The 25,154-nt window shown below is 44.2% G+C and overlaps 1 protein-coding gene across 4 annotated transcripts in view; it reads right to left on the minus strand.

The window, feature by feature from the left end:
• Window positions 1-25,154, minus strand: part of ITSN1 (intersectin 1) — a 100,300-nt gene that overhangs the window by 11,304 nt on the left and 63,842 nt on the right. For 2 of the 4 annotated variants that reach the window (XM_077293913.1, XM_077293912.1), the window contains exons 20-30: window positions 24,858-25,096; window positions 23,775-23,934; window positions 23,028-23,233; window positions 21,595-21,677; window positions 21,090-21,256; window positions 20,195-20,240; window positions 19,988-20,109; window positions 15,363-15,480; window positions 13,704-13,895; window positions 2,024-2,145; window positions 217-323 (exon numbers count right to left, since the gene is read on the minus strand). In XM_077293913.1, coding sequence (XP_077150028.1) covers window positions 217-323; window positions 2,024-2,145; window positions 13,704-13,895; window positions 15,363-15,480; window positions 19,988-20,109; window positions 20,195-20,240; window positions 21,090-21,256; window positions 21,595-21,677; window positions 23,028-23,233; window positions 23,775-23,934; window positions 24,858-25,096 — 1,562 coding nt within the window. Of the gene's footprint in view, window positions 1-216; window positions 324-2,023; window positions 2,146-8,475; window positions 8,614-9,558; window positions 9,788-13,703; window positions 13,896-15,362; window positions 15,481-19,987; window positions 20,110-20,194; window positions 20,241-21,089; window positions 21,257-21,594; window positions 21,678-23,027; window positions 23,234-23,774; window positions 23,935-24,857; window positions 25,097-25,154 lie in introns of those variants that run through there. The other 2 variants (XM_077293916.1, XM_077293915.1) reach the window with 2 other exon arrangements.

Consider the following 25,154-nt stretch of genomic DNA (forward strand, 5'->3'; position numbering starts at 1 on the left):
AAAATCCAACATCACAGGAATAAGAGCATGTGTAGGGTAACGCTCGGACTATGCCACCTGTATAGTCTGCCCCCTAGTGGTCACACTTACATGTAAAATAAATGAAGTGCAACTAGCCTCTGAAAACATGCGATTTCCTTGTACTTTTAGTTCCCCTATCTACAACTTTTTTGATACAGAGAATTACGGTACTTAAAAAAAATGAAAACCTCTTACTTCAGTAGCTTAATATTGCACATGATTAACTCCTTCCAGTTGACAAATATCATTGCCACTTCCTTCTCTGTTAGAAGCTCGGACTCCAGTAACGGCTTCTGGAAGGTCTGAAAAGCATAAAATCCTATTAATATGATAGAAGGTAAGATGGGGGAATATGGGACATCCCTGGAATCAGAACAAATAGTTTTTGAAGCTCGTCAGATAAATACGCCTCTGCGAAACACCGTTTCCTAATGAACATGTGCTGGGATTGAGGGGAAAAAGCTGAAAAGGCAAAAGTGCAGCGGGAAGTGGGAAAGCAGCAACCTGGACCAGGGATGAGATAAGCAGAGAAATTTGGACTTCCTTATAGATACTACGTAAAGGTATATCTGCTGTGAAACCGCCTGAAAAAGCGCTGAGAAAACGCCTGAAAAAGCGATCAAAAGAATGAACATACTCATTTCTAAGGAAAAAAACACTTAATGTTCATATGTTCAATCTTTTAACAAAATATGAGAAGTGACCAGACCATTCTTCGGGCATTTTCAGCTTTGAAGAAGCTCCGTACTTCACAACACAAGTCAACGTGAAGGCTCCAAAGAAACCAGAAAACTTTTGGAATATTTTCGATTCAGAAACCGTCAACGGTTTTCTTATTTTTGTACCATTTACACAATAAAGAAAACACTAATAAAACCATGGAAAAATGGTAAAAAAAAAACCCCCGCTGCCAGTCAAAATGACTAACAAGCATTCAGGAAACGAGACCCCCAAAAATGCAAAAGGTGTTCCAGGGACGTAAAAAACAGCGACATGTTGGTGAATTAAGTAGGAAAGGCACGTAGCGGCTATATGCGCCTAGCCACAAATCTTACTCCAACTTTTCAAAGCTTTTTTTTTTAAAGAACTCTGGCGAAAAAGCCTTGAAGAATCACTCAAAACCTGAGTGGCTACTTTCACACATCAGGTTTTTGGTTTCAGGCTAAATCCGGCAAATATGCAAAAAAAAAAAAACGGATCCGGCGTAAATTGTGAAAAACTGATGCACCGGATCCATATTTTAGCTGGATCCGGCTCTCTTTACTGCGCATGGATTTTTGACTTCCTGATTCCGGGGAAAAGAGAGAAAAAGAGAGAAAAAGAGAAAGAGAGGGAGAGATTTTTCCCATGCCAGAATCAAAAGCAAAGCTTCTGGGCATGCTCAATGTGTGAAAAACGGATCGGAAACGTCCCTCCGGCACAAAACGGATGAAACGCATGTCCTTCAGGCACAATCCGGCGCTAATACAACTCTATGGAAAAAAAACAGATCCGGCGTAAAAAAAAAAAAAAACGGATCCGTTTTTTTCAAAAACTGCCGTATTGTGCCTGAAACAAAAAACCTGATGTGTGAAAGTAGCCTGGGTGCATTTAGACAACCCATTTAGGCTCCCTTTGACGACAAATCAATTGTTGGTAATGTGTCAATAGGAACAATTTTCCGAACAGACGATTGCAGCATCCGTCTTACAGTCCAGAATTATGAAGGCAAAAAAAAAATAAAAATGGCAGTACCCCACAGACAGACACATCCAAATTGCAAACACAACTGGCCGGATTGTTAAAAGCCATCTGGAACCGGAGTTCCTTTGGCCAAGCTTCGCCTCCTTTGAGACTGCCACCAAAATAATGGCCTTCCTTAGAGAAGCCCTTTTCATGAAAAGGGACAATATATGTCAAATAAATGGAAACAAACGCGATCACGGGGAAATCTGGCCCAGATCAGACAATCTTTAGCAGATGTCTCCTCAGATCAGAACATTGTCCCTCCAGATGAACCCACCTCTGTGACCAGCTGGAGATCATTCACGTAGTTCTCTTCGGTCACTATCAGCTCGTGGATGTAGCCTTGTCTCTTCCTCTCTACAGGACTCAGCATATCTAGAAGATGTAAATCTGCGCACCCTAAAAATGCAAGAGGGGAAAAGTGTGTGTGCACGCGTCCCTTATACCAGATGCCAATATAAATATCAAAAAACTGACCGTCACATCCAAACATGGACTAAATGTGAACAGATGCTAACCTAGAGTCACCAACTCATGTACAATAAATAAGGCAGCACTCTGTAGCGCAACAACTTACAAAGACGAAACATAAAAATTGAATTGCATTACTTCACTAGAAATATTGAGAAAGTTTTGTTTTTGTTTTGAGAAAAATTGAGAAAGTTTAGCGCATAAATTGACCAATTCATGTGTACCTGGTAGCCACGATAAGGCATTTCTCGTTTACCAGGACCTATCAATACCATCCTCCCTTAGAATAAAGTCTTCACCTGAACCTGTGAGTCCTCTCAGACTAAAAATCTACATCTCTGTGGAGGGATAGGGTCCTGTCTTGATTAAAAAAGCCTGAAGCTAAAAGGAGGAGTGCCCAGTCAGAAGGCTAATGAATACAAATATCAAAACACTGACCGTCACATCCAAACATGGACTAAATGTGAATTTTTCATATTTCTAGTGCAGTAATGCAATTCAATTTTCACGTTTCATGTTTGTAAGTTGTTGCGCTACAGAGTGCTGCCTTATTTATTTTATTATACCAGATGCCTTCACAATAATCCATGATCTGACTCCATGTAAGGTCAAGTGCTGGAATCACATCCTCAATCTTGATGACAATGATGATTTAAAGACCCCCCCCAAGAATAATCCAATTAGCCGACAAACAAGCGGTTTTCTCATCTGTAAGCTCATTCGCGGCATCCCATTATTGGTCTGTGCGGCTGGGCTTGAGGATACTGTGGTATTGTGATCTACAGCATAAGCAATCAGTCTCAGGTACAAGTACCCTAACGGGACTAAAAAAAATGTATAAAAAAAAAAAAAGTTTAATTACCCTCTTTTTCTCCCTTCAAAATGAAAGAAATTAAAAAATAGTATTTTGTATCATCTTGTCCAAAAAATATGAAATTATTTCAACTGTACTAAAAAAAAATTCTAAAAACAATTGTAATGGCAAAATTGCCATTTTTCAGTCACCACAAAATAAAATGCAATAAAAAGCAATCAAGATGTCATTTGTATCACCGTAGGTGTACTCACCTGGAGAATCATGTCGCCTGCAGGATGAACAACTTAAGAATGCAAAACCTTCCCCCCCTCCCCCCCCAAAAAAGGAAAACAAGACGACAGGATTGCTGATTTTTTTTTTTTTTTTTTTTTGGGGGGGGGGGGGGGTTTGTGTTGGGAATGGGATGCATTTTACCACACTTGGAATTTTTTATCAGTACATTGTATGGCAAAGTGATTGACGTCATTAAAAATCTAGAAATTTAACCTGCAAAAAAACAAAACAAAAAAACAAGCTTTCATATGGCTTTGAGAACGGAAAAAATAAAAAAAAGTTATGGCTCCTGGAACAATGGGAGAGGAAAGAATAAACTCCTGAAAAATAGGTGTGCTGATCAGTTAGTCCGCGTGTCACTATTCCCAATCTATTATCCGCATGGATTAAAGATGGAGACCAGATCATTCCCTACAGGGTATGTACACTTTTGCAACCATTTTTTTCTCCAAAACATGCAAGGCCAACTTCACAAAAAGTCTTGATTAAAAATAATACTAGTCTTGAGTGTATAGATCAGCGATGGCGAACCCTTTAGAGTCCGAGTGCCCAAACTGCAATCCAAAACCCACTTATTTATCGCAAAGTGCCAACACGGCAATTTAACCAGAAGGTTTTAGATAAGAAAAACAACTTGTGCTATAAAGTCTATAATAGCTAAGAGCTTGTAAGCGCTGCTCTCCGAGCCTAAGACACCAGCCTCCCATTGCAGTGAAGGTCCATTCTTGAGGATTTTTAAACAAAAGTAAAATCGCAAAGTTGTTTGTTTTTACAGCCTCTTTGCGATTGTAACCCTTTATCATGATGAGAACAAACCCTTTAAGCCAGAAATGTCAAACTAAACAGTAAAATCAAATGGCCTAATTTAAATATGTAATTAAGGATTAAACAAAACCTTGAATAAAACTAAAAGTATGTTGCAAACAAAAGTGCCCTCACACAGTATGATACCCGCACAGTAAATTCCTACCCTACTGTACCCCTCAATCCCCCAGAGAATGGTGACCCCATCACAGAGTATGATTCTCCACCTGTAATCTCCACACAACCCTCCATACAGTATGATGGGCACAAAAAGTCCTCCATACAGTATAGTGTCCCCACACAGCCCTCCGTACAGTATGTCCCCACATAGTGCTCCATACAGTATAATGTCCCCACATAGTCCTCCATACAGTATAATGTCCCCACAGTCTTACATACAGTGCAGTGGGACCCAAATAATCCTCCATACAGTGTAATGGGCCCCAAATAATTCTCCACACAGTGTAATGGGCACAAAATAATCCTCCATACAGTGTACTGGGCCCCAAATAATCCTCCATTCAGTGTAATGGGTCCCACATAGTGTTCCATTCACTGTAATGGGCCCCACATAGTGATCCATTCAGTGTAATTGGCCCCACATAGGGCTCCATACAGTGTAATGGGCACCACATAGTCCTCCGTACAGAGTAATGGGTCCCACATAGTCCTCTATACAGTGTTATGAGCCCAACACAGTGCTGTAAAGAGTATAACGGGGCCCTGCATTGCTCCATTCAGTGTAATTGGCCCCACATAGTGCTCCATACAGTGTACTGGGCACCACAGTCCTCCATACAGTATAACAGGCCCACAGAGTCCTCTATACAGGATAATGACCCCACAGTGCTCTATACAGTATGACCCCACATAGTGCTCCATACAGTATAATGACCCACATAGTGCTCAAAACAGTAAAATGGCCTCAGAAAGTGCTTCATACAATAGAATAGCCCCACATATTGATCCATACAGTATAATGACCCCACGTGATGCTCCATACAGTATAATGGCCCCACATGATGCTCCATACAGTATAATGGGCCCAACATGGTCCTCCATACAGTGTAATGGGTCACACATAGCCCTCCATACCGTGTAATGGGCTCAACATAAGCTCTATACAGTATAACAGGGCCCTGTATTGCCTCCCATACATTATAATGGGCACAGAGTCTTCCATACAGTATAATGGTGCCACATGATGCTCCATACAGTATAACGGCCCCACAGGGTGCTCCATACAGTGTAATGGCCTCACATAAAAAAAGTTAACTATTCACCTCAGCCTGTTACCCCTCTGCTCCTGACTTCATACATCGCAGTCATACCTGTGGGCATGCACGTCATCCCCACAGCACTAGCACCACCACCCTCACCCTCCTCAGAACGTGGGTGGCCTGATGGGACAGCGTTCGTGCGGAGGAGAGTGACGGCGGCACCAGTGATGAGGGGGATGGCTCGCAGGCGGAGAGTTGTGGTGGTGGTAGTGATGAGATGGCACGCGTGCCATAGGATCTATGCAAGTGGTGTTGAACCTAAGCAGGCCTATGTGAACTGGGTTGATGCAGCAGATTACGAACCCAGAGTGTATTCTGATCCTGGAGACATGTAGAGGGGTGTTCAATAATTTATCTGCCCAAATATGAAAACAACATTTTCTGAGAATATTGAATTTACTACTTTTCAATGTAATCCCACTTGTCTTCGGCACACATATTCCACTTCGCCTCCAGTGACCGAATGCCCTCAGAATAGAATATGTCTTCCTGCTGCAAGAACCCTGTCACTGCCTCTTTGAGTACATTAGCATCAAGAAACCGTTGTCCAAACAGATATTTCTTCTGGTTCTGAAATATAAAGTAATCAGTGGGAGCCATGTCTGGACTGTACGGTGGATGGTCAAGCTCCATGAAGTCACATGATAGCAGCTTGTGATTTGCGATACTTGTGAGCTGGCGCATTGTCGTGAAGCAACAACACACTTGCAGACAACTTTCCACAGCATTTCTCCCTTACGTAATTCCTTCATTGTTGAAGCATAGGAGTCTCCAGTAATTGTGGTCTTGTGTGGTATGAATTCTAGCAATAAAATGCCTTCTGTATCCTAAAAAATTATTGCCACGATCTTTCGAATTAGTGACCTCTTGGGCTTCCATTTCATGGGCTCGTTTGGTCTCAGGAACATGGTGGATGACCCAGGTTTCACCACCGGCAATAATTTGAGAATAGAAGTCTCCTGGATTTTCTCGAAGCATGTCTAAATTCACTTGGCGACATATTTTTTGCTCCGACATCAACATTCTTTGTAACCTACCAGGATCTGATCTTTGGCATCATCAAAACATCATGAATGATACTGGAAATGGAGTCAACTGAAATGCCTAATTCATGAGCTAGAACGCTATCTGACGATCTTCTAAAATCTTGGCCTCCACTCTACAACACATTTCCTCTGAACATGCTTCGACAGGGAGCCATAGTCAATTAATTTCCTACTCCATTTAAACTGCTTTGCCCATAACTTTAGTTGGTTGTAGCATTATCATTATGTACAACAATCATCCTTTCATGGATTTCTTTAGACTTTTTTTCTTTTGTAAGGAATTTAATCATGGGACGAAGCTCCGGAACAGTCACTTTCTTCGTAGAGCTGTACTGTACTTGCCATCCTATCCCTTCCAGTGCCTTCACGAGACAGAACTTCTACTGCGTCTGTTGCATGTTCAGACATGTCTCACCATGCACAAAAGAGGTCAGCTCTCCAACACGGACACTAAGGTTAGGGTATAGAACTTATTGAGTCCACAGGAGTCATTCACAAATGGTAGATTATATATCCTTCAGATTTCTGAACTGCATTTTGTCACAAAGATTTATTTCAGCATGTCCTCCCGTGCAGCTAAAGATGGGGGTTGAAGACTTATGAAACTGTCTAGAAGTAAAATCAAGCCAATAAGCATTAAATGGTTTCATCTACATTTCCATTTGTTTATACCGTTTTTTGATGGGCAAATTTTCTTTTTTTCACAAATTACCGAACTTGCTCTAACGGATCCTTAATGGTTCAACATTTTTCTCGTAAAATCTATTGGCAGTGTTTACTCTTTCACGTTTGTTTTTTGCATTGTTCTCATGTATGTATTCAATTTTGTTTAATTTAAAAAAAAAAAAAAAAAGTGATGAAGATTGGACAAACCAAAATGCAGGACAAACAGATAGAATGTGGTAACAAAACCAAACTGAAAAACCATTTGTAAAAATAAAAAAGTACCCGTAAATGCACAATCATTCACGCTGTGAGTCATATATTCATGGGAATCAGGAAATGTTCTGCTTAAATTTGTTCTTTAAAAATACATTCTGGAATAAAAACGAGTTTCCTATCCTTTTTTCTTTTTCTGATTCCACGTGTTTTATTTTATATTCTTTACTGCTCTGGGTCTGAGTTTTGAAAAACATCAGCAGCTTTCATAAGAGAAGGCAGGTGGACGTGAAAAAGTAACGAAATTACCATACTCCCGATTTCTACACGAGATTGTTTTAGGCATATACTCAGTATCTGTGCAGAGCTCATAGTACAAGAAAGGTAGGAGGTGAGCTGTGACATCATGTATTGTGAATGGTGGATCCTGTGTAATTTACTGTATATAGAGGAGTGAGGAGGAGGGGGTGAGCTCTGATATCACCTATTGTGAATGGTGGATCCTGTTATCTACCGTATATAGAGGTGTTATCAGTCATTGTACAGGAGGAGGTGAGCTGTGACATCACCTATTGTGAATGGTGGATCCTGTGTTATCTACTGTACATAGAGGTGTTATCAGTCATTGTACAGGAGGAGGAGGTGAGCTGTGACATCACCTATTGTGAATGGTGGATCCTGTGTTATCTACTGTATATAGAGGTGTTATCAGTCATTGTACAGGAGGAGGTGAGCTGTGACATCACCTATTGTGAATCCAGTGTTATCTACAGTTATCTGTCATTGACATTCGGTCTATGATAGATTACTTTTTATCACGACAGTAACTTTTCGTATGCAACAAGAAACAATCAAACAAGGACAACACAGACATGAGGGTTTTAGCTTCTATAAGAAGGATTTAATTCTCTATACATGTAGTAGATTGTAAAGGCTGTATTACAGTTGTTAAAGCTGTAGGTTTTTATATATTTATATATCTTACATTCATATCCATGACAATACTGAAGTGCGGGTGAACACGGAGCTCCAGTTGGCTCAAGCGATAAAAAAAATGTTTATTTTATTTTCTTTGGAGGGGCAATAGGGCGACAGTTCTAGAATGAGTATTATAGTTGCGGGGAGAAAGATGGAATACAGAAGATAAAAAATAAAACTACTACTACAGCCATGAGTAAAAACGTCCCATCGTGGCTAATTTTTTTAAAACTTTTCATTCCTTTTTTCTCTCTGCGCAAGGCAGGAAAAGTGGACGCTAGTGTTCCAAAAAGGTGACGGCACAATACGATATAAGTTTCTAAAAAAAAAAAAAAAAGGATAAAATATATGACAACAATTCCACAGTCTAGATAAAATAAGAAAATTTAAAAAAAAAAAAAAAAAGTATGTAAACATTGCCATTAATTCCAGGTTAAAATAGTGTACTGTATTACATTCTTCGTCCTGATCGGAAAAAGGAACAGCTAAGAAGCCCTGTGACCGGAGGGTGGAGGAGAGGCGGGACGCCCAAAAAAGTCGGATGAAGACTAAACACTGGCATGTATAATACAATGGATATAATACCCCCGACAAATGTATATATATATATATATATAAAATAATAATTATAATAATAACATACATAAAAACAGTACAAATCAGGGAGGTCCGCCATCAATGACATGTGCAAAATTGAAGAACGTGATTAACAAGCGCAGTGGGCCCGTTAACGCTGGAGAACCATTGCACCAGAAAAATACAATTAAAAAAAAATAATAATTGTTTTTTGCTTGTTTTATGACATAAAAAAAACCCCCTAACCCTCTACATCTTGTAGAATACAAATTATGTAGTATATACCTTTCTAAATATTTGAGAGTATTTCACTATTTTTTTTCTGCTTCTTTCTGTCAGTTAAAAGGTTAAAATAAAGGATTCTGAGACAGGACAAACACACACAAAAAATAATAATAATACAATAGGTAATAAAATAAAAGCCAAACATTTCATATTTATGGACACGATATAAAAACAGTACATGCAGCATTCCTTGATAGTGGGTCTTTTTGCAAATTAAAAGTAATATCGCAACCATTTGATGACAGACTTCCCTCGAAAAAGTGTCATGGATCAAACTAAAAAGGACGCTGTATGATTTTTATTATTTATTTTTTTATTAAGTGGTGAAAGCCGCAAAAGGACCCACTATCCTCCTTAATCCGAGTGTCAATTTTATTTATTTATTTATTATTATTATTTTTTTAGCTTCAGGATCTGCAGGTACAACGTAATGGTCAACATGCATCTAAATGGAAAAATGAGGTAAAAATTCTGTGCAGCGGTCGTCTAGTCAGAAGGCAGATGAATGATCATGCTGGAAGTCACATGATCAAGGCTGCATCTCCCATCATCCCTCTGGGCAGTGATATGGGGATAGTGGGTCCCTTTGAGGACTTTCAAGCCTGAGTAGGGGGATGGACAACATATGATTCCTAGAAAAAGGAGGAAAACAACACATAAGCAAACAAAAAAAAAAAATCTAAAAAAAAAATAAATAAAAATAAAATAAAAAAAACACTGTACACTACAACAATGACTGTGCAAGGTGCAAAATAAATGAAAATAAAAAAGGCAGCATGCCACACACACAGGGAATGATGTATGATAACAGGCCCAAGTACTCTTTTCAAGTTATTTAAAAAAAAAAGAAAAAAAAAAAAAAAAAAAAAAAACCTTAAAACACATTTTATGCAACCTAAAATGCTATGAAAATAAACGTCACAATATTTCTTCGCTTATTCGATCCCGCTGTTCGGCTTCACCTCCTCTGTGTACATGTGATGACCACTGTCCAATCACAGCCTGCTGCAGTGACATCATCATAGCGGGAGGTGAAAAGGCGGAGCCGCTCACATGCCCCGCCCCCGAGAATGACATCATCACAGAGATATGTAAACAAAGATGAGGCGGAGGATCCAAATGGTGCAGGAACGGGGAAGGGTTCAAAAAGATGTTGAATGTGATTACAAATTTTGGCCTTAATTAAAAGGGTTACTCAAGGTTTTAGCAAATAACTTATTCTTTAAGTTCTGAAATAGGGATTTTTGTGTACTCACCATAAAATCCTTTTCTCCGAGCCATTCATTGGGGGACACAGAACGGTCTGTGTCCCACAATGAGGCGAAGGAGAAAAGTTATACAAGTTTCCAATATATTTTCTGTATCAATTATTTCAAGATTTATAAATCTCTGGTTTCTGACAACATTCACTGGGTACCTACGTTCTATTTATTTTTCTAATTAGCATTTGTCATGCGATGGACGCACAGGAGATCGGATCTTTACAGCACAGTTATGGGACCTCCGTCTTGTAACGGACCACCCCCTGTGTGTCCATCACATGAGCAGAATGGATTTTCATCAATACATAAAATATGTTGGAGAAGTGTTCACTTTAGCAGCTTCTGGACCGTCCATAGACTTTAAAGGGAATCTGTCACTAGGCCTTTGCTACCCAATCTGATAGTAGCATGATGTAGGGGCAGAGACCCCGATTCCAGCGACATGTCACTTTACAGATTTCTGCAGTTTTGATTAAAAACAGTTTTCTCAGCTGCAGATCTAAGAATGCCGAGTTGTGTATAACCCCGCCCACACCACTGATTGGCAGGTTCCTGTATACACTGTGCATAGGCAGAAAGCTGCCAATCAGTTTGGGAGGTGAGGTTGGACTACATGGCAGCAGGTTTACTAGTCTTCTAGTCAATCTCCCACTGATAAGTGTACTTTTCATAATATCACTATTTTAGCAGCTCAGTAAGTGATACAGCACTGGAATTCGGGTCTCTGCCTATGAATAAAATCAGTAAAAAAAAAAAAAAGTCAGTTTAAATCGTTGTGACTAGCCCCGCCCCATCTGGAAGAAAAACATGTTGTATTGTATATATAAAAATATTTAAGAAAAGATTATAAAACTCCGAAATCTTAAAGCAGCATGTATGAAAACAAAAAAAAACAAAAAAAACTCTCCAAAAAAGTGTTTCTGGTCAGAAAACTTAAACATTTGTTTGCTGAAGCTGGTATATTTTTTTTTCTCTTTAATCTCTGTAGGGCCATGTTCACAGGTTGCACTTTTGATGCTTTTTTAAATGCAAATTTTAGCTGCGTTTTACGGTACCAGCCTCGTGTCCTCGGTATTCTGTGCACAACGCTGGGTTTTGCAGAATGCAGCATGTCACTTCTTTCAGAATTTTTCTCAGCGTTTTTCACCCATTGAAAGTAATGGGTGGAGCAAAAAGTGATGCAAAAACGCAGGTATCGGGGTTTGCTGTGTTTTTTTGTGCCAAAACCTGCTGAAATATAAATCAGATTTTTTTTGCAATAAAATTTATCAGCATGCACAAGAGACAAATGTACCATGGAAAAAAATGCAACAAAATCTAAGCAAAACTTTTTTTTTTTTTTAACGTGCATTTTGTTGCTGATTTTTCTCCACTCATTAGTATGTGTGAACTCTGGAGCAAAAACGCTGAAAGGATTGACATGCTGAAAATATAAGTCTCCAAGGAAAAAAAAAATAAGCATCTTCAGGAGACTCATTCACGTTGCTGGTAATGGGAAAACTTTAAAAAAAAAAAAAAAAAAAAAAAAAAATTGTGCAGAAAAAACGTGACTAAAACGCAATGTGTGCACATACCCAAAGGCAATATGGACATGGGACATCCGAGTGCGCCAAAATGGGAGCTTTATGCAATAGATCTTGTTGTGAAAATGCTGCACCGAAAACAAGTACTTTGCGCTAAAAATCATTTTTTAGTCCAAAATACATGCATTAATGTAAAAATTTAAAAAAAGCCCGCCCAAAGTGTCAGCATCCTTTTATTCTAAAAAAAAAAAAAAAAAGTGCAAAACTCAGCTTCAAAACATTGTATAGGTTAGGTACCTCAAAATCAGAACCATAAGATTTAAGACCCCCCCATTCTGTATCGGAGGGGCTTCACCCCAGCATGTAGTACATTACAGATCGGAGGCGTTGGGTTTCCGCCCCCACAATCGAGTACAAGCAGTGTTCTGGACTGGACTCCAAGGTCAGACTACACAAAGGGTGAGTTTGTAGTCTGTAATCATGGAGACACATTGGTCACAAAATACATTTTAAAATCAAGAGTATTCACAAAGTTACTTTTATTTTAGAAGCTTAGGGGTAATAAAAATGGTCGTAAAAGTATACACACCCTTTACCTATAGGTAAGCCAAACTATTTTTCTAACGAGGCAAGCATTCAGGGCAGGCATATTGTTGTCCAGGGGTTTGGGGGCTTTGATGGTGATGGTCTATGCTTTGAACTGGGAAAGTGTATTAGCTGAAAGAGGGAGCCGTGGGGATTCGGTACGACCCGCGCCGTATTAGCCAGGCAGTGCCGCACTTTGTGTCTACAGTGCTTGGCATTTCAACCCAGCACGTACGGTCAGAACGGGCATCAGGAAATGGATTCCCACAGATCATGTGCCAATTCCTAAAGGACAGGCCATCAAATATTACCGTATAGGTCACGAAAAAACTACTAACACCAAATCTATACCTGGCAACAGGATCGCAGGCATGAGGGCTCACTGCAAAATTCACGAGACTCTTCCTGGTACACGTCAGCATTTCATTTTCAGTTTGGATTTTGCCTTTTTCCTTCCTTAAGGGGGTTGTCCAGTCTTCTAAAGTCTGCAGACTTCTGAATCCTTACAGTGTGCATGCCGCTCGCTGTCAGGATTCTTTGGCATTGCTGGTGTTTTAACTACAAGTTTGCGACTTGTATACTTTTGGCCACATTCCGACTAGACATGCTTGACCTTGCTGTATTGAGTGAGGCAGAGCACGTCTAGTTGGCATGTGACCGCACGTATGCAATTTGCACATTTGCAGTCATGTGACGGCCAGGTCTCGCTGGCAATATTGAAGAATTCTGACAGCAAACGGTGCACACACTGTAAGGATTCAGAAGTCTGCACACTTAGCAGAAGACCGGACGACCCTTTTAATAAAAGCAACTATAATAAAAGTAGTGAAATGGGGGTGGAATGCAAATTTCCAACATTGACATTGCCTAGAACAGCTGTACCACATTTTCCCGTGATGTTCACATGATAAGTCACAAAATTAGGATCCAATTAGTAGATTATAAATTAGGAATTGTAGATAACCTTTTTTTCTCTTGCCGTAGTCCCAATTGCTAAAAGAACTACCACATGATGTAAGCTGGAAATCGGACAAGTGAATGCGGGGGAAGGGGTTGTGCCAAGGTTATAAACTCTAGTAAAGATCTTCAGAGGTGGGTGTAAGGGGGGGGGGGGGGGCTTTGAAGCCGCATGTCATTTACAAGGCCGGGTTCATGGTAGAGGCCGTTCTCTTACTTACATTGTTGGCTGGGGTCCATGTCTGTGGTCAGTTTGACGTAGTTGGATGGGAAGAGACCCACTTGGCCGTTCAGTTCCCCTTTCCACCAGTCGGGATCCTCTTTGTTCAGCACATTGATCACTTGACCTTTGGCGAAAGCCAGCTCGTCGTCGTTCTGCGCGATGTAGTCATACATCCCGATGACCTGGCATGCTGCAGGGCAACAATGTGAAATTAGTCGCACCATCCTGTAGAAAATAACTAAAAGGGGCATTCCTACCTCCAAGATCCGATCCCCATTTATAGTAGGTATAATAATAATAATAATAATAATAATAGCAAATATCTCCAATTATAAATGTAGTATAGCTCTGTTTTGCCATGTCACTTACCCCATGTGCAGGGAATTGCAGTAGCCTAAGTATCCACGGTTACGACCATGAACAGCTCTTACTATAGGAGTGGTCGTAACAGTGGATACCAAACCTACCGCAATGCCCTGCACATGAAGCAAGTGACAAAACCAAGCAGAAGAACTATACTACCTCTCTAATTGGCGGTACTGGCTAATATTATTATTACACCTACTACATATTGGGATAGGATCCTGGAGATAGAATACCCCTCTAAAAGGGTTTTCTCAAGATCAATCTATATGAGTGCACAACACCCTTGCCTGCTGGGCTTCTTACTGGCCAGGGGGCAGTGCACTTCTGAAGATTGACAGTTCAGGCCGGCGGCACTGTTGAATCGCTAGTCCGAATCGTGTGCTTTCAGATGATGCTTGCAAGCACTGTGCTCCAGGCCGAGGAGCCCGACCAACACAAACGCAGTAAATTATAGTATTAAAATTTCCTGATCTTAAGAAACGAGAGGATTTAAAATAAGAGGTATATTGTACAGCTGCTTGTTTTTTGCAAGCACTTTGCAAATTTAACAATTTGTCTTTAATAAATTTATTTAAAAAAAAAAATCACTGCCCTGATTGTCTGCACCAGCTTGTGACGCTAGTGAGAGGAAGTGTTTTCTGGACTGTGCAGCACAGACTATGGTAACAATATTGGAGTCAATAATGCAGTATAAAAACATTTTTAAAGGGGTGGTGGGAGAGAGAAAGATATTGAATGTGTCAAATTGGGGACAGACTACTAAAAGCCTTTTTAATTCCTTGGCGGACCCATCATTTCTCAATTTCAGTGGGTGCGGTGTAATACTTCACTCGTCCTGCGGCGGCACTGCAGGGGAACAGCACACTTTCTGCCAAGTTTCTTCACAGATTACAGATGGTTGATGGGATCCCACCAACAGGACAACCTGCTTTTCAAAGTGGAGAACCCTTTTAAAACGGTAGCTTAACCTCAAATACTTTGGGAGGGAAAACGCTTGTAATGGTCTAAAAGAGGAACTAACTCTCATATTACCACATGCCCTGCCGCCACTCCTGTGCGGACGCTTTCCTCGGCCTCCACCATCTATTAGACTCCAACAATAACGTGATATTTCAACTCAACTGGGGTCTCTCGCTGCTACCCATAAAAGCAGACAGGGGATTGGCAAGGTGGGCATTACTCGTTGGGTTATTTTAGATGGCTGTCCAGAGGTTGGCTAGCAAGTTTAACTGAGACATCTTTATTATCAAGGGGGGAAAAAAGGGGCAAAATTCTGAAGTATTATACTTACTAGGGGGTAACACTGCTGGTTTAGGCGGCTCGGTGGGTGTACTTTTATTTGTACCAGGGCTCAGGAGCTTGACGTAGTTAGCAGGGAACCATCCGATCTGCCTCTTCTTCCCACGGGCCTGTGGAGAGACAACATGGATCACCAAGAGTAAACTACATGTAGCAGTTTCCAACACCAGTCAACAAAAATTTGCAATAATGGGTACAAATGGCCACTTGTCAGCCTCCTTATATAAAATATTATACAATTTGACAAGGAAAATAAATTCACAATAAAAATTTAACTAATCCATCAGATATTTAGAGTGCTATATGGCCCTCATGGACTTGGGTAAGCGAGTGCTATATGGCCCTCATGGACTTGGGCGGGCGAGTGCTATATGGCCCTCATGGACTTGGGCAAGCGAGTGCTATATGGCCCTCATGGACTTGGGCAAGCGAGTGCTATATGGCCCTCATGGACTTGGGCAAGCGAGTGCTATATGGCCCTCATGGACTTGGGCAAGCGAGTGCTATATGGCCCTCATGGACTTGGGCAAGCGAGTGCTATATGGCCCTCATGGACTTGGGCAAGCGAGTGCTATATGGCCCTCATGGACTTGGGCAAGCGAGTGCTATATGGCCCTCATGGACTTGGGCAAGCGAGTGCTATATGGCCCTCATGGACTTGGGCAAGCGAGTGCTATATGGCCCTCATGGACTGGGGCGAGTGCTATATGGCCCTCATGGACTGGGGCGAGTCCTATATGGCCCTCATGGACTGGGGCGAGTCCTATATGGCCCTCATGGACTGGGGCGAGTCCTATATGGCCCTCATGGACTGGGGCGAGTCCTATATGGCCCTCATGGACTGGGGCGAGTCCTATATGGCCCTCATGGACTGGGGCGAGTCCTATATGGCCCTCATGGACTGGGGCGAGTCCTATATGGCCCTCATGGACTGGGGCGAGTCCTATATGGCCCTCATGGACTTGGGCGAGTCCTATATGGCCCTCATGGACTTGGGCGAGTCCTATATGGCCCTCATGGACTTGGGCGAGTCCTATATGGCCCTCATGGACTTGGGCGAGTCCTATATGGCCCTCATGGACTTGGGCGAGTCCTATATGGCCCTCATGGACTTGGGCGAGTCCTATATGGCCCTCATGGACTTGGGCGAGTCCTATATGGCCCTCATGGACTTGGGCGAGTCCTATATGGCCCTCATGGACTTGGGCGAGTCCTATATGGCCCTCATGGACTTGGGCGAGTCCTATATGGCCCTCATGGACTTGGGCGAGTCCTATATGGCCCTCATGGACTTGGGCGAGTCCTATATGGCCCTCATGGACTTGGGCGAGTCCTATATGGCCCTCATGGACTTGGGCGAGTCCTATATGGCCCTCATGGACTTGGGCGAGTCCTATATGGCCCTCATGGACTTGGGCGAGTCCTATATGGCCCTCATGGACTTGGGCGAGTCCTATATGGCCCTCATGGACTTGGGCGAGTCCTATATGGCCCTCATGGACTTGGGCGAGTCCTATATGGCCCTCATGGACTTGGGCGAGTCCTATATGGCCCTCATGGACTTGGGCGAGTCCTATATGGCCCTCATGGACTTGGGCGAGTCCTATATGGCCCTCATGGACTTGGGCGAGTCCTATATGGCCCTCATGGACTTGGGCGAGTCCTATATGGCCCTCATGGACTTGGGCGAGTCCTATATGGCCCTCATGGACTTGGGCGAGTCCTATATGGCCCTCATGGACTTGGGCGAGTCCTATATGGCCCTCATGGACTTGGGCGAGTCCTATATGGCCCTCATGGACTTGGGCGAGTCCTATATGGCCCTCATGGACTTGGGCGAGTCCTATATGGCCCTCATGGACTTGGGCGAGTCCTATATGGCCCTCATGGACTTGGGCGAGTCCTATATGGCCCTCATGGACTTGGGCGAGTCCTATATGGCCCTCATGGACTTGGGCGAGTCCTATATGGCCCTCATGGACTTGGGCGAGTCCTATATGGCCCTCATGGACTTGGGCGAGTCCTATATGGCCCTCATGGACTTGGGCGAGTCCTATATGGCCCTCATGGACTTGGGCGAGTCCTATATGGCCCTCATGGACTTGGGCGAGTCCTATATGGCCCTCATGGACTTGGGCGAGTCCTATATGGCCCTCATGGACTTGGGCGAGTCCTATATGGCCCTCATGGACTTGGGCGAGTCCTATATGGCCCTCATGGACTTGGGCGAGTCCTATATGGCCCTCATGGACTTGGGCGAGTCCTATATGGCCCTCATGGACTTGGGCGAGTCCTATATGGCCCTCATGGACTTGGGCGAGTCCTATATGGCCCTCATGGACTTGGGCGAGTCCTATATGGCCCTCATGGACTTGGGCGAGTCCTATATGGCCCTCATGGACTTGGGCGAGTCCTATATGGCCCTCATGGACTTGGGCGAGTCCTATATGGCCCTCATGGACTTGGGCGAGTCCTATATGGCCCTCATGGACTTGGGCGAGTCCTATATGGCCCTCATGGACTTGGGCGAGTCCTATATGGCCCTCATGGACTTGGGCGAGTCCTATATGGCCCTCATGGACTTGGGCGAGTCCTATATGGCCCTCATGGACTTGGGCGAGTCCTATATGGCCCTCATGGACTTGGGCGAGTCCTATATGGCCCTCATGGACTTGGGCGAGTCCTATATGGCCCTCATGGACTTGGGCGAGTCCTATATGGCCCTCATGGACTTGGGCGAGTCCTATATGGCCCTCATGGACTTGGGCGAGTCCTATATGGCCCTCATGGACTTGGGCGAGTCCTATATGGCCCTCATGGACTTGGGCGAGTCCTATATGGCCCTCATGGACTTGGGCGAGTCCTATATGGCCCTCATGGACTTGGGCGAGTCCTATATGGCCCTCATGGACTTGGGCGAGTCCTATATGGCCCTCATGGACTTGGGCGAGTCCTATATGGCCCTCATGGACTTGGGCGAGTCCTATATGGCCCTCATGGACTTGGGCGAGTCCTATATGGCCCTCATGGACTTGGGCGAGTCCTATATGGCCCTCATGGACTTGGGCGAGTCCTATATGGCCCTCATGGACTTGGGCGAGTCCTATATGGCCCTCATGGACTTGGGCGAGTCCTATATGGCCCTCATGGACTTGGGCGAGTCCTATATGGCCCTCATGGACTTGGGCGAGTCCTATATGGCCCTCATGGACTTGGGCGAGTCCTATATGGCCCTCATGGACTTGGGCGAGTCCTATATGGCCCTCATGGACTTGGGCGAGTCCTATATGGCCCTCATGGACTTGGGCGAGTCCTATATGGCCCTCATGGACTTGGGCGAGTCCTATATGGCCCTCATGGACTTGGGCGAGTCCTATATGGCCCTCATGGACTTGGGCGAGTCCTATATGGCCCTCATGGACTTGGGCGAGTCCTATATGGCCCTCATGGACTTGGGCGAGTCCTATATGGCCCTCATGGACTTGGGCGAGTCCTATATGGCCCTCATGGACTTGGGCGAGTCCTATATGGCCCTCATGGACTTGGGCGAGTCCTATATGGCCCTCATGGACTTGGGCGAGTCCTATATGGCCCTCATGGACTTGGGCGAGTCCTATATGGCCCTCATGGACTTGGGCGAGTCCTATATGGCCCTCATGGACTTGGGCGAGTCCTATATGGCCCTCATGGACTTGGGCGAGTCCTATATGGCCCTCATGGACTTGGGCGAGTCCTATATGGCCCTCATGGACTTGGGCGAGTCCTATATGGCCCTCATGGACTTGGGCGAGTCCTATATGGCCCTCATGGACTTGGGCGAGTCCTATATGGCCCTCATGGACTTGGGCGAGTCCTATATGGCCCTCATGGACTTGGGCGAGTCCTATATGGCCCTCATGGACTTGGGCGAGTCCTATATGGCCCTCATGGACTTGGGCGAGTCCTATATGGCCCTCATGGACTTGGGCGAGTCCTATATGGCCCTCATGGACTTGGGCGAGTCCTATATGGCCCTCATGGACTTGGGCGAGTCCTATATGGCCCTCATGGACTTGGGCGAGTCCTATATGGCCCTCATGGACTTGGGCGAGTCCTATATGGCCCTCATGGACTTGGGCGAGTCCTATATGGCCCTCATGGACTTGGGCGAGTCCTATATGGCCCTCATGGACTTGGGCGAGTCCTATATGGCCCTCATGGACTTGGGCGAGTCCTATATGGCCCTCATGGACTTGGGCGAGTCCTATATGGCCCTCATGGACTTGGGCGAGTCCTATATGGCCCTCATGGACTTGGGTGAGTCCTATATGGCCCTCATGGACTTGGGCGAGTCCTATATGGCCCTCATGGACTTGGGCGAGTCCTATATGGCCCTCATGGACTTGGGTGAGTCCTATATGGCCCTCATGGACTTGGGTGAGTCCTATATGGCCCTCATGGACTTGGGTGAGTCCTATATGGCCCTCATGGACTTGGGTGAGTCCTATATGGCCCTCATGGACTTGGGTAAGTGAGTCCTATATGGCCCTCATGGACTTGGGTAAGTGAGTCCTATATGGCCCTCATGGCCTTGGGCAAGTCCTTCCCTCAGGACGTTTGTTCATCTGTGATACCCACCTGCAGTTCTCCTTCCCACCAGCCTCCGGGGTTCTTCTTCCTGATGAGAATCAGCTGACCGGGCGCCAACGTCAGCTGCTCTGGGCCAGTAGCCGTATACGGGGCAATGACCTGGGCAATTTCTAAACAAGAAATACCACGTATATAATATAGTACTGACTTTAGCCTGGGCCATTATGTTCTCTAGATAAAGCACTAGATAAGCACCTGGTTTCTTCCCGAGGCTTCCTGTTTTTCCTGCAGTCACCATACCCTTCAGATAAAAGCAAATGCAGATTAAGATGAAAATTAAGGAGAATCTATAGGATCCCAAACATAAGCGTCGCAGACTGGGAACAATTAGGAAGAGACCAGGAGGTGCAGCCACTCACCGACACGAGGCCAGTGCTTCAGCTCACACTCCTGGTCTCCACTTTATATAGAAGTCCATCATTTCCAGGACCAACTTTTTTTTTTCTTAAGCACTGGGTTAAGATGACCATGTACAGATTTATAATAGTTTAACCCTTTGATGATTTTGATGTGTACGATGTTGGCATATGTCAGGGGAAAGGAAGATTGAGCAGCTGCATTTCAACATCAGAGGAGTCTAGCAGCGCTTAATCAACTCTTCTCCTTCCATACATATGTATGCCAAGCAAAGTGTGTATGTGTACGATGGTAGAAGATGGGGATGGCTAGTATTTTTCCAAACAAATGTAGAGATAGCAGCTTAACTTCACGGTACCTTTAAGATGTCTGGGATTTTTAATTGAAAGTAAAGATCACTATGGGCATTAACCCCAGAAATCATCACTGGACATCCAAAAGCATTGTTTATCCAGGTGCAAGGCCATAAAAATGAATGCGGGTGTGTCTAGGTAAAGAATACCCAAATTGTCTCTTCAGAGAAGAATAGGCCTAGAACTCTAGCGCCACCTGTTGGAAGTGGCAATCCTAAAAGTCAATATTGACCCTTTAACGATGGCGCTCATTGGAGGATTCCGCTCATCAGTGATGATTGGATCTAAGGAGACAACCCCTTGTTATCTACATTTCCTGAGCAGAGTACACAGGGTGTCACGCAGTGCAGGCTACACAGAGCGGTAAAAAGCATGTCTACCTCTGAATCTTTAAGTCTGACATAGTTGGAAGGAAAGACTCCGGTTTTGTCCCCTACGGTCCCCGTCCACCAGTCGCCATCTTTCTTTATGACTACAATCATGTCGCCTTGCTGGAAGGTCAGGTCTCCTTGTTCATTGCTCTCATACGTGTACATTGCTACGTATTCTGGAACAAAAAAGGGGACATGACGTTACATGTGAACGCTGACCGATGCTTCTGATACCACGGGCTGGATTAGGACCAGCGTGCACTTATTGGGCTCTTACCGTAAAACTCTGATGTTTACAGTCAGGTGGCAACAATAAATACTAAGGGGTCATAAGGCTGAATTTTATAACATGCCCCATCAATTTCCAACCATAAGACCCATGAGCAAGTGACATATTTCTCTCTACAAGGCGGTTACTTTTTCTCGTTAGCTTACATCTACGGAGCAACATGTCCATGACTTGAATAATGAACAAAAGCCACAGAATGTAAGCGGAGGATGCGGCCGGCCTCACCTTCTCCTTGGACGGCAGGCTTGAATGCTGGTGACGAGACTCTCTTTAGACTGGCAGGACTTTCTGAAGACGTCGAATCAATGCTGTGGTGCAAAAAAAATATAATTAAAATGCAAAAAAAACAATAGCTGGCCTTTGACAAAAGAAACCTTACGGCGGACACATGCTGCCTGACCCACGGACACTGGCTGCAGGATTTCAGCCAAGTTTGACTCAAACACTGACAGAGCCGCTCGGGAGTGTGTCCTTCTCTGAAATGTCGCAGCGTTTCAGGGTCAAACATACCCGGCTGAAATCATGCAGTCAGTGTCCGAGGATCGGGCAGCATGTATCGTCCATAAGGTTCCCTTTAAATCAACTTTCTCACCAATATTTGTGATACCAAGAGGATAAAGCTATCACTACCAGATCTGTGGGCACCTGGCTGTCACCCTTACAAAACATCGGAATAAATGAATTAAAAGCTGCCAAATAAATGTTGATGTCACAGCTTCTTCATTGTTGATTTGACCAGACTATGGCCCCAAAGGAGGCAAACACCCACAGAGAATAACACTATATGATAGTGTAGCATAGCAAGGAAGGACGAAGGTAAATTCCAGCTCTACACGACTTTATTAGATGCACCTGTAGGGTTTTGCCAAGAACGAAGAAGCAGATTTATGGAGTGTCAGTCTGCTGGATGATGAGCAGAGCGGAGTGTGCTACTGGTGAGTGACCAGTCAAAACGTGAGCTGTAGCTGAGACATATGCCGGGGTCTCTCTCTGAATGGAGACTGAGCTGAGCAGTCTGTTTGTTAGACCTGCAGAGAACTGTGTCGAAGCTGCAGCCTGTTCGGTGTGAACTGTGCCCGAAGTTAAACACTTCTGATTGGTGCTGAAGTTCGGGCTGAAAGGGATACCGAGACTGGTGGAATCATGCCTCTTCTGCTCTGGGAGAAAGGACTGTAATCTGTTCGGGTGAGCCCGCACTGACATCTGTGTTCATGATTAAATGTACAGGCTGTGTGCAGAGAACCGCAAGTATCGCTGGTTTGCTGCGGACAATAGTTTTGTTTGCCCGAGCTAGGACTAGAGCAGCTGTGTTTGAGTAGCCAAGGTCTGTTCGGTGTAGGCAGCGTCTGGATTAGGCTAGACATTTAGGAGTTTGTTTTGGTGCTGTGCAACCTGTGTTAAAGCAGTAAAAACTGCACGTGTTTGGACCAAAACTGCATTGCCTGTGTGAACGCTACCTAAGGCTTAATAGCTAATGCCAACACGTGAATCCCTACAATGGGAATACAGCAGTTAGATGGAGAGGTTTCCTTCTCATTTATTTCACATTCATTGAAAGTTCAAGCTTTTTCCCCATTTTACCCATTTTTAGATACTGAAACTTTGCTCTACATGGTTTGAAAGTTATAAAGTAAAAATAAAAAACCCTAGGTACAAACCTTGTAGACTTCCTGAGGGGCCCGGAGATGAGCTTCACATATGATTTGGGGAACCAGCCCTTATGTCCTTGAACTTCACCGAACCACCACATGTCCTGCTGCTCCAGAACAGTGATGGTGTCGTTCTTGTTGAAGTTTAGGTGGTTGTCCTTCTTGGCCCTCCAGGGATATAAAGCCTGTGCTTGAAGTCCTTCTACTTTTTCACCCTTTAAGAAAAATATAGCACAAAAAATGCCTGCATTAAAGGAATGGACAAATGGGAACGTAGCATCATGAGAGTCGTGTTATAGGCAGCAGTAATCCAACATCTGCTGGAAATCCTACAAGAGCCATAATCGGGCTGGTTGTCCTAGATTGCTTTTTTTTTTTTGCACTATTGTAAAGTTCAAATACAAGGACATAGGACATTATGGGGATGGGGGGCAGTTCTACTCATAAAAGGTTAATAAGTACTTACATGTATTACATAGCAGCATATAAGGCTAAATTACCCCTGTAATGGCTGCTGCAGGAGAAAACACCATCATGGGAAGATCAGATATTAGCTATGTGCTCTTTGCTATGCTATTCTGTACAGTGATATCTGGAGCCAACATGTGACCGGTGGAGGTCCCGGTGTATTACCCTATTAACAATCAGGATACCTATGGCCTCTACTAAGGATGGGTCACCAGTATAGAAGTCCTGGACAACTACTTTCCAGACAAAAGAGATTTAAAGGATGTTTAAATATGAGCTCCAACCTACCTGGCCTAGAACCGGGGACGGAGAAGAACCTGTGACTGTAGCAGGGGTAAAAGCTGAGCGTTGTCGGATCTGGCCAGCACTCGGTACTGTTAGCGAGGGTTGAGTTGCCCATGTGTCCCAGTTATCGGTCTCTGCCTTCTCATTATTATTAGTTGGCCACCTGATGAACACATGAAAATGATAATTACTGCAATCAGAGATCTGCATTTTTATTAATGCAATGACAGCACAATGAGAGGGTTGGCAATGATCGGCAGAACGGGGCCCTTCAGTCCCGCTGCTCCATTCAGTCACTATGAGGCTGTGAACGCTCGGCTCGTTCCCGACAGTATTCGGCAGCGGCCACTACACCGCTGAAGGAGCTGTGCTGTTCAGGTCCACAACTGTTACTATCCATCCTCTGCCGGCACGGAGAACAGCTGATCTGTAGCTGCCAACTTCGAGATCACGCTACTGGAACCATGGGCCCACTTTAGGCCGCATCCCGTGTATCTCATGGGCCGGCTCTCGGATCCCAGCAACAGATTACTAAGCACATCAGACTATTTATTTGATTGGAGCCTATCCCTGGAGTCGCACAGCATCATAATCCGAGAGGCACCGCAGGGAGCTCAGACGGAGAGCTTAGGAAAGGGGGCTGAGACCGAAGGAGCCCGGCATGGTAAGATCGGTGAAGGCCGAATGATGGTGGGCATCTGGAAACCCCAGTTAGTGGGGGGGGGGGGGGGGGGGGGCACCAGGGAATCCACAAGTTTGTGTCCCAGGACAGGAAACCACTGAGGACTGGTGAGAAGTCCCACCTTTTTGTATCTGCTAGCTTCCTGTCCTGGGAGTTGGACCTTCTCTCATGCTACTGTCATGTTTGATGGGAAAGGCAGTTGGACACAATCTACACTAACATGATGCAACACCACAAATCTCATATCATTACTTAAAAAAAAATGAACATATGAATATATATATATATATATATATATATATATATATATATATACACACACATATATATATATATACACACACACACACACACGCACACATACTGAGGCATGAAATAAAACGATCCGCCATTGGCACTCTTACGTGGAGCTGAAGTCTGCCCAGTTGTTGGCATTTGTAGACGAATCGGTGAAAGCTACCGACGTGACAGTGGAAGTTGTCAGGTGGACAGTGGTTTTGGCTGTAGTGTCTGTAACTTGTTTTGCTGTCCTTGGGAACTCGCTTTCAGGCAGTCTTTCAGCGTAGTTGGCAGGAAACCAGCCCGTTTTCCCTTTCAGCTCTCCCCCAAGCCATCCTGGTTCCCCAGTCTGGCTCTCATCAACCTGGAGGAACAGAAATGGACATTCACCTGGTTTTCAAACACAAAACAGTCCTCATGGA

This window comes from Ranitomeya variabilis, chromosome 3, assembly GCF_051348905.1.
Source record: "Ranitomeya variabilis isolate aRanVar5 chromosome 3, aRanVar5.hap1, whole genome shotgun sequence".
NCBI lineage: Eukaryota > Metazoa > Chordata > Amphibia > Anura > Dendrobatidae > Ranitomeya > Ranitomeya variabilis.